At 40.0% G+C, this 16,556-nt stretch overlaps 1 protein-coding gene across 1 annotated transcript; it reads right to left on the bottom strand.

Annotated features, from left to right (window-relative positions):
* Positions 1 to 1,909: 1,909 nt before the first annotated feature.
* RGS2 (regulator of G protein signaling 2) lies at positions 1,910 to 5,300 on the bottom strand. The gene is made up of 5 exons (XM_045456129.1): positions 5,141 to 5,300; positions 3,954 to 4,055; positions 3,792 to 3,853; positions 3,064 to 3,230; positions 1,910 to 2,795 (listed from the first exon to the last, which is right to left on the bottom strand). The coding sequence occupies exons 1-5, from the start codon at positions 5,248 to 5,250 to the stop codon at positions 2,601 to 2,603; spliced, it is 636 nt and encodes a 211-aa protein (XP_045312085.1). The 5' UTR covers positions 5,251 to 5,300; the 3' UTR covers positions 1,910 to 2,600.
* Between the last annotated feature and the right edge of the window lie 11,256 nt (positions 5,301 to 16,556).

Raw genomic sequence — 16,556 nt, 5'->3', positions numbered from 1 at the left:
TCCTGTGGGACCAGAGGCAGGCATCTGCAAGGGAATAGAAGCCAGTGTGTCCAGCAGAGAGAGCTGGGGAAACATGGCAAAGACAAAGTTGGAGTGGAAGAAGGGGTCAAACCATGCAAGGGGTTTGGCCATATTAGGGATAATACCTTTAATTCTAATTGTTTGGAAGACCTGTCAAGGGTTTATAAGCAAGAAGACACAAGATCAGGCTTATGTTTTGAAAAAAATTCCCAGAGTTTAAAAGCAGGGGACATGTGGGGGTATGGGTAAGAATGAGGGGAGTTGAGACCATCACAGTTGTGCAGGCATCAGGTGTTGGCATCTTTGATCAGGGTGGCCACGGAAAGCAGGCTAGAACTATATTTGAGGTAAAATAAATAGGACTTGGTGACAAGTTGAATATATGGCATGACTGCTGAGTTTCTCTGTTGGCCAAAACCTTTCCAAATAAAGGCTTGTGCAGATATGACATATTTATTTGCTTAAGAAATGTCTCTTTCAATGACCCTTCACATTCATTTATTCAACAACTATTTACAGAGCACCTATTATGTGTTATCCGGGCTGCTGGTGACGAAGGAGTGGACGAGGTAGTCTTTCATGGAGCTAATGCCTGCTGGTACCAGAAACTTTGGCTAAAATGAAAATCAGTGCAAACACCATGAAAACCATATTTAAACTATGGGGGGGGGGGGGCATGTCAATTTTTCTTTTGGCAAATCAGAATGCTTTTATAGGTACTTTACAATTTCTAAAGCCCCTTACTACCTCACAGGCAGTGGGAAAGACAGGAAGGTATAAATTGAGGAACCAGGGAAGATGAGGACTCCCAGGGTCATGAAGCTATGAGAAATTATTACTTCAGCTCAGGTTTTGCAAATCTAAGATGAGGGCTCTCGCACCTTTCCAGAATTAAGGCTGTGATCAAGGAGGTTGGAAGAGAAGCCTACAGAAGTGTATTCCTTTTTTAAATAACCATTTGATTAAGTTTAAGAAACAAAAGTATGCTTGCCTTCATCATTGACAAAGTAACCTAACCAGATTCTTTACTGGCCAGATGAAGTCAGGTGAATCAGGAAGGTCTTGATTTTGAATTTTTTTTTTTTTTCAACGTTTATTTATTTTTGGGACAGAGAGAGACAGAGCATGAACGGGGGAGGGGCAGAGAGAGAGGGAGACACAGAATCGGAAACAGGCTCCAGGCTCTGAGCCATCAGCCCAGAGCCCGACGTGGGGCTCGAACTCACGGACCATGAGATCGTGACCTGGCTGAAGTTGGATGCTTAACCGACTGCGCCACCCAGGCGCCCCAGGAAGGTCTTGATTTTGTATCAATCATGGAAGTGAGCAATTGCAGGCATGCATCTTGGAAGTTCACGCCAGTACCCTGTGGGGGGCACTCAGAACCAAGGGAAATAAAAAAGGCAGGCCTATATTCACCTTCTTTGGATTCTTTTTTTCACTTGAGAAGCTGAGTTATGTGAATAATTCTGGTGTTTTGTGTCCACTACATTATTTCACTTTTGATACTTAGCTGGCTTTTACTAGATACCCATGAAGGGCTTTAAGGTCATGCCTTTTGTTAGCAAGAAGCTTGATTTTTTTTTTTTACAAGATTATATTAGGAATTTTGATCCCAGGGTGGTTCTAAGGAGGTGGTCTGACTTTTCTTGGTCCACATACTGCTTACTAGGTTTAAAAAAAGAGACAATTGCAGGGAAGACATACTCCTACCACTTCTCATTTCTGAGCACTGTCAATTCTCATTGAACAGGCACATCACCTATGATCTCTCTCTCTCTTTACTGGAAAGAAGTGTCCCTTGTATCTGCCATTTTTCCAATTTAACCAACCCCCCAACCACAAAAACAAAAAACAAAAAACAAAACTCTTACATCTGAGCCAAATATTCAATGACATTAATTATCAAAATTAATTTATTAAAAGTATTCAAAGACCACGTCAAAGTTTAGCTGCCTTCAGGACAATTTTTGGCACTCAAAATGGACAATGTAGTTTTCTACACAGCAACACTCATTCTATTACACACACCATTTAACAATTCAAACATAGACCATTTCAGTTTTAGTGTTATATAACAGTACTGATGATCTGTAGTCATAAGAACTTCAACACCCTTGCACACAGTAAACATTTTAATATTACTTACTCGTAAATAACTAAAACTAAAACCACTATGTGGTAACATGGACTGATTTAGGGAAAGATATACAGCCAGCTAGCTAAGGCCACATAATCCCAGATCTATTGATTTTAAATGCTCTTGGACCAACAGTATCGTATCATACCTTTTATGAGAACTTTTAGCTTCACATTCCTCTCTTTCCAGTGTGAGACACACCACATTTAGACCACTTTCTCCCTGTGTTCCTGACATGGCTATGGAAGCCGCCAGAATACAAGCTTCTCCTAGACAGTTACCAGCTTCCTGATTCACTATCTAACTCTGAATCAATAGTTCTGAGTGATGTTTCCTGAACACCCAGGCTAAATTCAAGGTCAGTCTTTTTGGCAGGTCACAGCCTGTCCCCTTAGGAAAAAAATGAAACGTCCTCCACTTTTGGGCTCCCTTTTTCAGCTCATGTAGCATGGGACTCTGTGGTGATCTGTGGCTTTTTACACAAGTCCTGGTAGAATTCCGACTCCAAGAAACGAGGATAAGAGTTGTTCTCCATCAAGCTGTAGACCCTTTTCTGGGCAGTTGTAAAGCAGCCACTTGTAGCCTCTTGTATATTTTGGGCAATCAGAGTTTTGGTTTGAAAGTCTATGTTTATCTGAAATAAAAAAAAAAAGTGGTTTAATCCATATTCAGAGTTATAGATTGATACCGATTTAATATTTGAAAACAAAAAGGAAAAGCTATAATGTGTGATTAGCCTCACTAGCCAAGTCATTGAAGAAATTAAATTCACCTAACTGAAAACAAGAATTAAGTGAAAAACATTTTTACTCCCCCCACCCCTTAATTAAATTTTATGTCTTCTGTTTTGGTACTAAGAATGTTCAAAATACTCTGAAATGAAGAACTTTTTTCCCCTTTACCTCTTTTGGAGCTTCTTTTTCTATGAAATCAGTATATATTTTTCTTGCTTTTGAGGACAGCTTTTGGGGTGACTTGGTTTTTTTGAAGTCTTCACAGGCCAGCCAGAATTCAATATTTTCTTCACAAAATTCAGATTTTAAAAAAGCCCTGAATGCAGCAAGACCATCTGGGGGAGGGGGGGCAGAGAAGAAAGCACACAGAATGTGAGTTGAGTGACCAATTAATCTCTTATATTTTGTTTCCCAGAACTACCATTCCCCCCGCCCCGCCCATATTTTATTATTTCTGGATGATAGCAATTTTCTAGATTTCATTCCAGCCTCTAATCCTCAGAATTTAGATCTTTAAAAGCTAAATTTCTAGTAGGCAAAATGCTTAAGTTGGCACACTGCTACAAGAATATAAATAACTTTGCTGTTAATGTAAATATTTATAGGGGAGCCATAAATTCTCTGGGAACTAAACCTCCTGGTAACATTGCATGCAATGGAAACGCTGATTCAACCTTAAGGAAGAGCCACTGCCAGTACAATCTAGGCTGATTTATGTAAAGTGAATAAACCACACTTGCTCATGGTTAAATAGAAATGAAGGAGAAGGATAGGCCTTATAGTACTAGTGATTGTAACGTTGAATTCCCCTTGGGCAATCTGCTCTTCTGTCATGTGAGCACCTTTCTAGGCTCTTGTGATACTTGAAGTAGATCAAATTCAACAGGTTAACTTACATTTACTGGCTAGCAGCTCATCAAATGCTTCCGACCACAGTTGTGCTTCCTCAGGGGAAGGCCTGCAAAAGAAGGTTTGCATCAGCTTGTGCACGTCACACTTCCCCTGTCCAGTTCAGCAGCTCGCTATTCACATTGGCAAGTATAAGACTTTCAACTTACTTGATGAAGGTTTGCTGTTTGCTTTTCTTGCCATTTTTGGGCTTCCCAGGAGAGGATGAATTTTGCAAGAAGTAGCTCAAACGGGTCTTCCAATCTTTTAATCTTAAAAAAACAAACAAACAAACAAACCTAACATTTGAAATTGCTCCTGCAGCTGAAGGCATTTTTACCAAATAAAGTCACTCAGTAGCGACCAACTGAATAAGACAAAATAAGACCTCTTCAAGTCGGTCTTACTCATTTAACATTTAAACCTAGCACCTATGCACTGAACACAATTACTTTCATTCATGCATTTGAACATAAATACTACTTTTATAAGTGAGGATAAAACTACCAAAAATTACTAGGGTATTTAAATGAATTTAGTTTGCAGACTTCAAATGGCAGACGCTATTTCTGGCCCACAAAAGGCAGTAGTTTTTCTGCAGCCTTAATTACAATTCTGAGACATTTCACACTTGATGAAACTGCCTGGAGCCAGCGGGTACTCATTTCCCTCCTACCCTTGGAGCAAGAGGCCCTGGACCACACTAGACGCAGTGAGGGGTGTGTGTGTGTGTGTGTGTGTGTGTGTGTGTGTGTGTGTGTGTGTGAGAGAGAGAGAGAGAGAGTGAGACAAAGAGAGAGAAACTGAGCCCCCTACTCCCACCACAGCACTCATTTTAAGCAGATGATGCATGCTCCACCGACGTTCCTGAATGATATGCCGTTTAATTTTAAAAAACAAAAACGATTTTAAAACGAAAATATTCAGAACCAGCCGAAATATCTCCATCCCACAAGCTGATCAAAACATACAACGCAAGGTACCAATGCTGGGGATGCGCTTCAGCTGCAGGATTGTCTGATGTTATTTTAAATTCAGGGGACAAAAAGCCAGCTCGCAATTTCTTAGGCGCATCTACCACTGTCTCCGTATCAAGAATATTTTTTTCAGTTGCTAAACTACCCGAGAGTCCTTCGCTCACGTCACAAAATCGGCACATAACACACAGATTTAACCTTACTTAACGAATTGACCTTTCCCATACATATATATGGAAAAAAAATATATTTTTTCCTGCAGAGGCAAAGGTTTCATAGTTTCCTATGCCAAAACCGAGCCCGAATGTGTCGCGTTTGCAGCAGACCCGCAGTGCTAGGTCCGCAGCGGGTGGTGGGAGAGAGAAGAAAGCCGTACTCACAGGGTCCGCTTCATTTTCCCCCTCTTCTCCTCGCTCTTGGGGCTGTTGCCTGCGCTCTTGTCCATGGATCCGCAGTCGTGCTGGACAGCCAGGAACATGGCACTTTGCATTCTCCTCCTCCGGCTGGGGCCGCCGCTGTGTACGGGCGGGCGCGCGCCGCCGCGGTTATAGGGGGTGAGGCGAGGGGGCGGGGCCTCACGCCTCCGGTCCCGCCTTCAGCGGGCACCGATTGGCCGGTTGCAGACGGGCAGGGGGCGGGGGCAGTCCCGGCCTGTGGCAGGCCCGGTGGCCCGCGACGGGTCTCGAAGCGAGGCCTGCTGACGTCTACGGCCCTGGCTTCGTGCGCACTCGGGCCAGACGCGGCGGCTTGCGGGGTTTGGTGTGGGATCAAAGACCTTTCGCAGCGACCTTCGTCTTGCGGTGGCGGCCCCCGGCGACGGCAGGGAGCCAAAGTTGGCTGCGGGCCCGGCGGGGGCGCTCGCCGTCTTCTCCACCCCCTCCCCCCCCTCCAGCCTGCTCCTGGCCGCGTTCGGGAGCGAGGATTCCCTGGCTGGCAGGGAAAGCTGCTTGTTGCGAACCAGAGTGCAATTGCCTTATTTCGTATTAAGGTTGTTTTCGCCTCATCTCTTGGTTTGTAAACTGAGGCCGTGGGAGACCCTCACCTATTCCTGTCTGCGACTCCGTTTAGTTTGGGGGGAGGAAACGATGGAGGAACAGTGACGATTTGAGGGGCAGGTGGTGTGACCTACTCTGCAGCTTGCCGGGGCGTCTTGAACACTTTTGGCAATGAACAACAAAACAGGGAAGGAACAGGAGAAAGTGACTTTCTCAGACGACAGTTTTTTTTTTTTTTTTTTTAAACTGGGTGTGCACTTTTGATCACCAAAAGATAACGTGATTGGGATCGTATCTGTCCATGGGGTTGCCAGCTATTTCTCCGGAGTCCTTGGCTGCTTCTTCCAGAGCAGAAATCACAGATCGCTTTATGATGCGATAGGGGGAAACACCAAGACCTCGCAGCTGTAATGCGCCAGAATCGTTGTACTTTCAGAGTGCAAGGATGCAGGATTTCCTCATGAGTCATTCTTGGTTGCTTAGAATTTACCAGAACACTTAATAACTTGCAAGGTGCGGGGGGGGTGGGGTAGAGAGGAGGAGGAGGAGACGTTAGTAGTTTAATAAGTTTAATTTGTTACTTCTTCAAAAAACACCTCTACCGTAGCCGGCTTTAAATGTTTTGATTGGGAAGGACAAATAGATAACCTCAACAAAATTATTTGACTTCAGGTAACATTAGCATTGTGCAATGGAATATTCAAATGGTTCCCCCAATTAAGCATCTAAGTAGATAATAAGATTAACAGCAATGTATTGATTAGGCTACAGATATTCTCCATACTTTGCGTTAGCACTGCTAAAAGAAAATTGGAACTAGTCTAAACTTCTGAATGTGAGTTGCCAGAAGTTGGAACAACAAGTTTGGCTTGTAGGGTAAAATCTGCAATGATTACCAAAGAGAACAGCTAGGTACTTGATTATGGAAACGAAAATCATTTAGATTTTAGTAATAAATACTTTAAAGCAGGTTTGTGAAATGTAAGAACGTTATGTTTTTCATGCATGCACTCCTTATCTCTAAAAGAACTTTCCATCTATTTCCATCTATTTTCACTTTCTGATGGTTCAATGCTTATTTATTAAATACGTGTAATAAATAGGCATTGGCTTTTTCTTGCCACTCTGAACCTTAATACATTATTCACTTAGAACCTTGGATGGTAGAATTCATTCATAGTGGAATGGCCAGGAGTTCTGACAAAGAGGCAGCAAGGAGACAGAGCTGGACTTGTGTCTGGAGACCTAATTAGAGTCTCAGCTTAACCAATAAATGCTAAGTAACTGTTGGGACTGTCTCATCACACCTCCTTGAGCCCCAGTTTCTCATTTGTGTTAAGAGTAATGTATCTTTCTTGCCAATCTCTTTAGATGTTACCTGACTCTTGTGATGGGCCTTTGTAAATTCTAAAGTACACAAATTTGGTATTATTAATTTGCATCTGTGTGAAAAAGGAAATATCTAGAAGCATAGCCGTTCAAGGTAGAAAAATCATTGAAGGATTAACTCAGAGTTAATTAGGTTATAAACTTGTAATTACTATTAAAGTATCAAAATAATGTCCCAGAGATTTGTAACGTCTCGAGCTCATGACAGATACTTAATAATTTCTCTCTGGATAATAAATAAGGAAAGTAAACAGTTTTCCATTTAAACTTTTCCAGAGATCTCCAAGCCAGGGAAGTTAAATCATCTCAGTATATTCACAAAAGTGCATATATATGTATCCATGTAAGCAATTGGTCTAAATGTAGACTATTCTAGATGTTTCTGGTATTCACTTTTTTCATAAACCATTTCAGATTGACAACTGATGCTAAGTAGCAGCAAGTTATTTTTTTCCTGAGAATTATGAGGTCAATTGATAAATCCGAATGCATATTGATTTATCATTTCTGTATGTCTAGGTAATTTTAAGAGTTAAGGCAATACCTACTGCAGGCTGAGAAACTCTTCAGTCAAAAAGCTGCCATGTTAATGTCTTTTATAAAGGCAGCAGACATTGTAGCCAAACAAAAGCTACAATGTTTGATGACTTCCCTTTGTTTTTTTTTTTTTTTTTTGTTGTTGTTGCAAGTGGCATTTAGGTAAAGGGGATTGCTCAATATTAAGATGACACATATTTTCCATTCTGTGGTGGAGAGAGAAACAATGCAATAGGTTGTAAAGACTGCACAGCAAAACCACTGTTTGTTTTGCTTGAGAATATACATTTTCAATGTTGAATCTACCATGCCCTCTACTGGAGAGGTTCTCTGAACACATTAGTGGTAGAGGTTCTCAGTGTGGTTTTAGAACTTTTTGTATTAAAAAAAAAATTACAGAAGAAGGCAAACAAAAAAACACAAGTTTCTAGCGATATCAAAAGTGGAATTTGGAAAGCAAGAGTCTCCCCTGCTACAATTCTGCCCCCTCCCCACCACTGCATGCTATTAATAATAAGAATTGTTAATTATTATTAGCTAAAATAAACATTTATACATAAACACTTTCATACTTAGGCTTTAGAAATTTAAGAAATAAGAGAAATGCTTTAAAAAACCACAGAAGAATAGTTCTGTGTATTACTCCATGTTTGTTTTTTTTCAGTCAACAAGATATCTTAATTATTAAATTTGTAAAAGGTGTAAACCTGTTGCTTACCTCACAAAATCGTAAATCGGTGGTAAGTTTAAAAGAAAGGGAAAAAAACACTTATAAATTAAATGCTATGTGGCAAAGGGTGTGATGAGTAATTGGAAAAAATGAAAAGTCTTAGCACTGTAATTGTTGCCAGTTTTTGAGGAAGTGTGATACCTGCCTCCCCCCAACCCCCACTCTCCTTTCCTTACTTTTCTTTCTTTCAGAAGAGCAGGGTTTCATTTAACTTTAGTTGGTAAAACAGTCTTTTAACGGAATGAACACACAACCCGACAAGATTCTGTACTTTTCTTCACCCCTAATATGCTCTGAGATTTAAAAATCATGATTAATGTCTTTCTTAGAATGTAATTTGCATACCCAGAAGCTGGTAAGAGTGAAAGTTAGTGTTTTTGTCATGAGTGAATCAGAGTTGAGCCTAATACTTGAATGTGTCATAGAGGAGTTAGTAGTTTCACCAATCTTTGAGTTGATAATTCCAGATAGTGCCCTTCCATGGTTCTGCCTTCAATTCATCCATGGGATGGAGTATGTCATATTTCAAAAGCAGGTGGGGCCTAATAAGTTTGAAAACCCTGTCTTACTAAAGCAACTAGATTCTCTGTGAAAACCAGCATCAGGAGCATCACGATGTTATTGTTTTGTCCCCCAAAATAAAAATTCTGAAATGTATCGAAATATCTCTAACAGGTTTGTGTAGTTATTAGGCCTATAGGTTAAAGGACCAATTGTATGAAGTCTACATTAGGGGATTATTTCTAGGGGATTGCTCCCTTCTGTAATGATGGGCTACACGGAATCTCAAGGGAGAGAGGTGATTATAAATACCTTCTTATAAAATAAGTTACATAGGTACTATATCATCTATAAAGTGCAGAGTTAAAGCTAAAAATTTATTTCCTGGCATTTCTTCTGCTCGGGATTTTAATTTCTGCACACAGAATTTTGTCAAATCATTAGTGTCAAGTGTCCCCATTGACTACTTTTTTGAAATTTGGGGATGTTTGGTTCATAATAGATTTCAAAGGTCTGTACATGATACCAATCACCTAGAGTCTGTCTTTGTGTGTGTGTGTGTGTGTGTGTGTGTGTGTGTGTGTGACAGAGAGAGAGAGAGAGAGAGAGAGAGAGAGAGAGAGAGAGAGAGAAGGGTGGGGGGGAAGGGCTGCTTTTCATCTAATAAATAACCTCTTTGCATTGGTATTTCCAGTTTACTGACTATCCGCATGTAGAAGTATTAATCAAGGTTAGATGTTGGCTTTCAAAGGTCTTTGATCCATGGACTACTTTGTAAGAAACTAAAACCTTGTGGATTTTCTCTACCAAAACACATTTTTGAAACAAAAATTCTCAAATCTTAACAAAATTAATTGGAAGAACAATGCTTTCAAAGAGATACCAGTAGGCCTTGACACAATTGTTATCTTTTAAATATTGAAGTCTTAAATGCTGAGCTAATGGCAGTAGACCTCAAAACATTCTCGGCTTCAAAAGATAAAATAATTTTGCTTTTCTTTGCATAGATTATTTTTAGGAGAGCAGGATGATTGGAGGGTTTTTCCATAACTGGATGCTTACATTTAGTTGCCAGGACCTGGCACTATTTTGGTTATGATCTCAGGCAAATTGCTTAGCTTTCTTGTGCCTAGGCTTCATATCTTTCAGGTGGAAGTCATTATACCAACGTTCCTTTCTAAGGAAGTTAAAACAGTGTGGGGAATGGCCTGAGTGAAGTCGTGCAAAGGGGCTGGCCTTCAGCAAAAGTTTTCAGCAGGACTAGTTTTTTCTAGGTGACTCGTTGCCAACTTGTTGCTGCTTTCGTAGCACCCACTATTTGGTGCTTCTCCTAGGTTATCATGTCTCCTGTTAAGGTAGAAGGGTAGAATGAAAAGCTTCTTTGGAGGATGCATTGTGTTAAGGATGGGGGTGGCCTCATGGGGGGAATGTTGCCTCTGTAGTCTTTTCCCTGGGAGAATTGCATCCTGGATCCTGTGGCATGATTACATGGTACTCCTCCTTTTGTGGGGGTGTATTCATTCATTGTGTTCCTTGGTGGTCCCTTTGCGCTCTTCCAAATGCCCCCTTGGGAACAGGGATGTAAGGTTACTTTTTGAAATGTCTTAAGTTCTTTCTCAAAAATGTTTTAGAAATGTCCAGCTCTTCAGGGGCTAATTGTTTCATCTACTTTGGAAGAATTCTTCACTGCCTTTATAGAGTGAATTCCCTCTGTCTCTCAAATACTTGGTGAAAATTCATTTCTTTTTTTTTTTTTTTTTCCTCCATGCAGTTTAGGAGGAAAGAAAGTTGCCTCAGATGCTTTAGTCTGTCCCTTTCTAACTGGTTGTAGTGAAGCTTTCTCATTCAGAGACCAACAGTCTTCCAGTGCATCAGCTGTTGTATCACCTGTGGTTACTTTAGTCTACATTTGGTTTAGTGTTCTTCAAGAGTTTTTAAATAATTTTTAACATAAACCCAGCTAAGACCAGCAAAAGTCAATTGGCCTGACCCCGCTTCAGCCTGCCATAAGTAGCTCAGCAACATCAGTCAGTTTCTTCAAAACTCCTTTAGAGTCATCTTGGAAGTTTCTGTTTTCTGATGTACATCCCTTTTCAAGGTTCCACCATCTACGTTGTCTTCTTTATGAACAGCAGGCTGATTTCTCATCTTTGGCAGTGATCTGGCTTTCTTATTCATTTAAAATTTGTCCTGTTTGTGGTAGCATTTTGTTTTTCTACCTTCCCACCCCCCGACTAATAAGTTTGCTCACTCTATTCTTTAGCTTTTTTGTGAAAGCAGTTTTGTACCTACTTGAAGATGGGAATTTTCATCTAAAGTGTCATTTTGTGTGTGTGTGTGTGTGTGTGTGTGTGTGTGTGTGTGTGTGCTGTCTGAAGTTGTTCTTCACTTTTCTGATGTACTTTGAAGGGTGTTTTGCTTGTAGCTACTTGAAATTGGATGTATTTTGATGCATCTTCCTCACACTATTTCTGGTAATGTCAACTTGTTCTAAATGTTTGGATCTTCCTTTGCCAAGTCCTTTACTAAAAGTCTGTATTTTAAACCTAAGCAAAGAATTGGAGATTTCCAGCTCTTTTTTAATGCCCTCTGGTTTTTCTGTTTCTGATAGTTTGTTCTTGAGTCCAGCTCCCATTAAAATTGATTCAGGTCTTAAAATTCTTTTTTGAATTAAGTTAAACTTGTCAGAATTTTGATATCTTTCCTCCAGAAGGGCAGAAACATCAGTGGCTAGTTCTCTGTCTTTCCTTGCATAGGGTAGGCTTTTAATTGTTAAAAATCTGACTAGGACTACAAACCTCCTTCTACTCTCCATCTCTCCTACATGGAGAGCAGGGGGATGTGGGAATAGAGAGATTGGTGGGGGTCTGGGTTTGGTTTAAAGTTCTCTGGCAGGGCTGCCCCTGGCTGCCATAGTGTCTCTAGACCCAGTGCAACACAGAGTACCATGGCCATGAGAAGACTCTCCAAGGTCTAGGGTTCTCTGAGCCACTTCAGGTTGGCAAAACTCTGATGGCCACACAAGTTATAGAGGACACCAATGAGCATTCTTCTTGGAACCAGCCCAGTGTCTGATAACTAGGGCAGACCTTAATAAAGGTGAAGGAGCGGGGACAGATACAGCAAATTATTGGCTAATGTTCCTTCTTCTCTTGACTAAAATTTTCATTCTGGGGCCCCAGAGGCCTTATTTACCTATCCAGGCTACAGAAAACTTTCTTTCTTTTTTTTTTTTTAAGATAAACATCTTTTTAAAAGTTTATTTATTTATGTTTGAGACAGAGAGAGAGAAAGGCAAGGAAAGAGAGAGAGAGCAGGGGAAGAGCAGAGAGAGAAGGAGAGAGAGAATCCCAAGAAGACTCTGCACTGAGAGTGCAGGGCTCGAACTTACAAACCATGATGTTATAACCTGAGCCCAAGTCAAGAGTTGGATGCCTAACCGACTGAGCCATGCTGGCACCCCAAAAACTTCCTATTCTTAGAGCCTCTCCATGTCTGGCTGGCCTTGAATGCATATGGGAAGGGGTGGGGGGGAGATTATGGAGGCCCTACAAAGGTTTCAACTTGCTTCACCAATTTCACCTTTAACAAATAAGGAAGAAATAAGTGGAATTTAAAAAGTTCTCACATCTCAGGAATGTACAATCCAACTATGAATGAAGAAAACATAACTTTTTTCAAACTGTTCTTACATGTGGTAAAATGTGTGATGATGCAGAAGCCCATCAGGGTGCTTCAGTCCAGGATAATCAGCTCTGGAGGTATTAAAAACTGGATGCAGCTTTCTTCACAGAGGCCCATCCATAGGCCATGAGGCACCCAGACCTTGTCTGGCTCAATTAGAAACTCAATCTTACTGACAGTAAATCTGCAGATTGGATGGGGGTCCACTGGTTCTGTCTGGGCTGGGTGTCCCTGATGACTTAGCTAACACTCAACTTGCGAGTTGATAGAGATGAACTCCTATTGTAGTGAACATCAGGTCAGAGAGGGCCAAAAGAATATTCCCAAAATTACTGCTTTCCACTGGCCAGGGGGGAAGAAACTTCACAGTACGTGCTGTCCAGTGGAACCACAGCAGCTTGAGTGTTCAAAATGCTGATTCAGCAGAACTCAATGCTGTGTTACTTCAATATTCCAGGAAAGTCTGTTCATATTTATAGACTTTCATTTCCTTCTCCAAAGAACAGGAAATACGTTAATAAATTCATATCCTGAAACTGCTTGGGCTCAAGCTGGTATAAAAACTTTATCTTTGGCAAAACAGAGACCATTTTTTTCTGAGAGAGCTTTTTTTTTTTTTTTTTAATCGATCATAGAGTTTCCTTAAATGAATACATCAAGATCAATGCCAGGATGTAAGGAATGGTGCAGTGAGTCATTCCTCCTATTACCTTGCCGAAGGGTGATAAGCCTTTAATTCTTGCCCTGAAATACCCCGCAGAAACTAAGAGCTCCAGAATTTCAATAAACTTGAAATTTCTTTTTTTCACCTCTTCTTTTCCACCTCCTGGAGATCCTGGCTATCCTGCCTATTGGGGAGCATCATGATTCATTGGGCTTAGGAATGATTGAAATAAAACCTAAGGAATAACTGGAGGAAGTTGTCTCTGCTTTGCGAAATTGTTACCAGGATGGAGTATCTCCCTTTCCTTAAATATTAAGTATTCAAGATTTATTTTTGTTATATAATATATAAACAGACCTCCTTAACACACTCTTAATAATAAAACATGTTTATTTATTTATTTTGAGAGAGAAAGTAAGCACATGTACAGACACAACAGACACACACACACACACACACACACACACACACACACACACGAGTGGGGGAGGGGCGGGGAGAGAGAAGAGAGAGAGAGAATTCCAAGCAGGTCCCAAGCTCAGTGTGGAGCCGACTTGGGGCTCGATCTCATGAACCATGAGATCATGATCTGAGCCAAAATCAAGAGTCAGAAGCTTAACCAACTGAGCCACCCAGGCACCCCAACAGACTGCTTTTTGATTTGACAGAGAAGTGCTTAAGTACTCAGGAAAGGAGAAAGTGTGTTTGTAAGTATGTGTGTGTCAGGAGAGGGGACGGGAAGAGAGAGTTGATGATAGCTCTGAGAAGAAAGAAAGATTAGCAAATATGTGAGTTTAAGGTAGTCAGGAGAACCTTATCCAAAGGTCTCTCAAATCTAAGCCAGAAACTTTATGGGGATATCAGATTTACTTTCTGTGTGGGAAGAAGTTGTTTTTCTTGCCCTTTGAAACATCTGCTCATTTGTCCTTTAAATCTTGAAGTCCCTGAGGTGGCTTCTCTTTGCACACTCACTGCCGGCACCCATGCCTGTAAACTCAAATGTGATCTGTATGCTGGTTTATCCCAGTGCTGTTGTCTCTCCTCATCTCAGACCTTAATTACTTGTCCACTGGCTTGATTCACTTAGATAACTCAAACGAATTTGTTAAAAACAGCATTTCCCATCTTTGCATGTAAACCTAATTCTTTGCCTTTGTTTTCTATCTCAGTGAACAGTGCTCTGTGCACTCAATCGCTTGAGACCAAATGTGGGCGTGGAGGGCGTGGCCACCTTTGAGCTCCACCCTCTCTCCGTCCTGTATTGTATCCATCGGCCTATTAATTTTGCTTCCTAAATGTGTTTTGGAACAATAAATTTCTCTTCATTCCCACTTCCGCTTTTCTTATTATCTATCTTATGGATCCAAGTAAGGCTTCTAACTGATTTCTCATCTTGTAATTGATCCTTTCCAATAAATTTTCTGCTTTTTATAGTCAGCATGATTTTACTAAAACACTTGTCTGATCATTACTGCTTTCCTGATTAAAACCACTTAATGGTTTTCCATTCCCCTTAAGATAAGTTCTAAAATCTTTAAATTTCGACCTACAAGATCCTTTTTATTGGCCCTTGAATGCCTTTCCAGCCTTTTATTACCACTGCCTTGGTTTTAATGCTGTTATTCTGCAACTTTTTTAGTTCCTTCTACATGCCATGCTGCTTCTTTACTCCATTGCTTTGCTCATGCTGTTCCCTCTACTTGGATCTTTTTCATTCTCCTCACTTTTCATCTCTTTTCTGTATTATTCATACTTCTAAAGTATCAATTAAATGAACTTTCTCTCCTGGCTGCCTCCTACATGCTTTTCCTTCAACACACAAACAGATCTGGGTAAGGTGCTTCTCCATAATGTTTCCACAGCACCTATTAATTTCCTTACCCCAGTGAATGAAAAGTGTCTGGTTTCTCATCAGTGTTGCCCACTAGACCACTCCTTCTCTTCTTCTTCTTGTCCTTGTTCTTGTTTTTGTTCTCATTCTTCTCCTCCTCCTTCTTTAAATTATTGTATCCTGGAACATGGAGGATATTCAATAAATATGTGCTGAGGTAAGGGATGGACGGAAGCATCAATGAATAAATGAATGATTACACTTCCAGGGAGTCTACCAGCTGTTGTCAGTGTGACTTCTGTCAGAAATTCATATGCTCTTAATACCTGTAATCAAATTCTGATTATAACCTTATAAAATAACTTCTGTGTAACACTGGATTTCGTTATATTTATAAATTAATTTTTTATTCTTTCTGTTGCTATTTCTTCTGTTTGCTCTTATGAGATAATCTATTTACCTAGTGTAAATAGAACACTTTTTTTTTTTGTAAAATTAATGTACAGAGATCCCAGTTAGGAGGAAAAATTGACAAGGTAGTGATATATAAGATGTTCATTTAAAACATTATGAATGTGTGAATAATCTCATATTTCTTCTAATAAAAATATTTGAACAACCCCCACAGGATTAAAAAATCACATGATATTATCATTTGTTCTCACTTCACTATCTATTGCAATATGTATTTGAATGGAGTCACCTACATACCATTATTTTTTATTGAAGTATAATTGACATACAGGCTTCTATTAGTTTCATGGGTACAACATAGCAATTTGACATTTGTATACATTGTGCACTGATCATTGCAATAGGCCTAGCTACCATTTTTGATATTGAATTGCTTATGTTCTTTATATATTTTGGATATTCACCCCTTATTGGAAATATGATTTGCAAATGTCTTCTCCCATATATCTATTATTTACATATATATGTCTATCTGTATTGCCCTAGACAATTTAATAAAAAAAAATCAAATGTAATATAAAACCAGCTTGTTTCAGGGCACCTGGGTGGCTCAGTTAAGCGTCTGACTCTTGGTTTCGGTTCGGGTTGTGACCTCACAGTTCATAAGTTCAAGCCCCGCTGCAGGCTCTGCACTGCCAGATTCTCTCTCTTCTTCTATCTCCGTCCCTCCCCTGTTCATGCTGTCTCTGCCTCTCTCAAAATAAATAAATAAACTTAAAAAAAATTCTTCATCCTTTAAAAAAAATATTTAAAAGTACCTTGTTTCTGAGACTTTTTAGGAATTTCCATTTTGGACCATTATGTAATGGGATTCCTCTTTTTGCTTCTGTTAGGCAAATGGACAAAATGTTGCTTAATGGTTTTAAATCTCATAATTATAGAAAATACTTTTCTTCATATTTTCATTGTTTTTAAGCTCTGAATTCCTGTTCACACATAGACACTATTGCATTATTTGGCTCATGATGTTCAAATTTACTATAACATTAGT

This window comes from Leopardus geoffroyi, chromosome C3 (assembly GCF_018350155.1).
Source record: "Leopardus geoffroyi isolate Oge1 chromosome C3, O.geoffroyi_Oge1_pat1.0, whole genome shotgun sequence".
In the NCBI taxonomy this organism is placed as follows: domain Eukaryota; kingdom Metazoa; phylum Chordata; class Mammalia; order Carnivora; family Felidae; genus Leopardus; species Leopardus geoffroyi.
The sequence above is the reverse complement of the archived record's forward strand: the minus strand, read 5'-3'. Positions and strand labels throughout refer to the sequence as shown.

Excerpts from the sequence above, each read along its gene's own strand:
- RGS2 (XM_045456129.1), bottom strand. The coding sequence starts at position 5,250 with ATGCAAAGTGCCATGTTCCTGGCTGTCCAGCACGACTGCGGATCCATG. Across the intron at positions 4,056-5,140 it reads GGGAAAATGAAGCGGACCCT|ATTAAAAGATTGGAAGACCC; the intron begins GTGAGTACGGCT and ends TGTTTTTTTAAG. Across the intron at positions 2,796-3,063 it reads AAAAAGAAGCTCCAAAAGAG|ATAAACATAGACTTTCAAAC; the intron begins GTAAAGGGGAAA and ends TTTTTATTTCAG.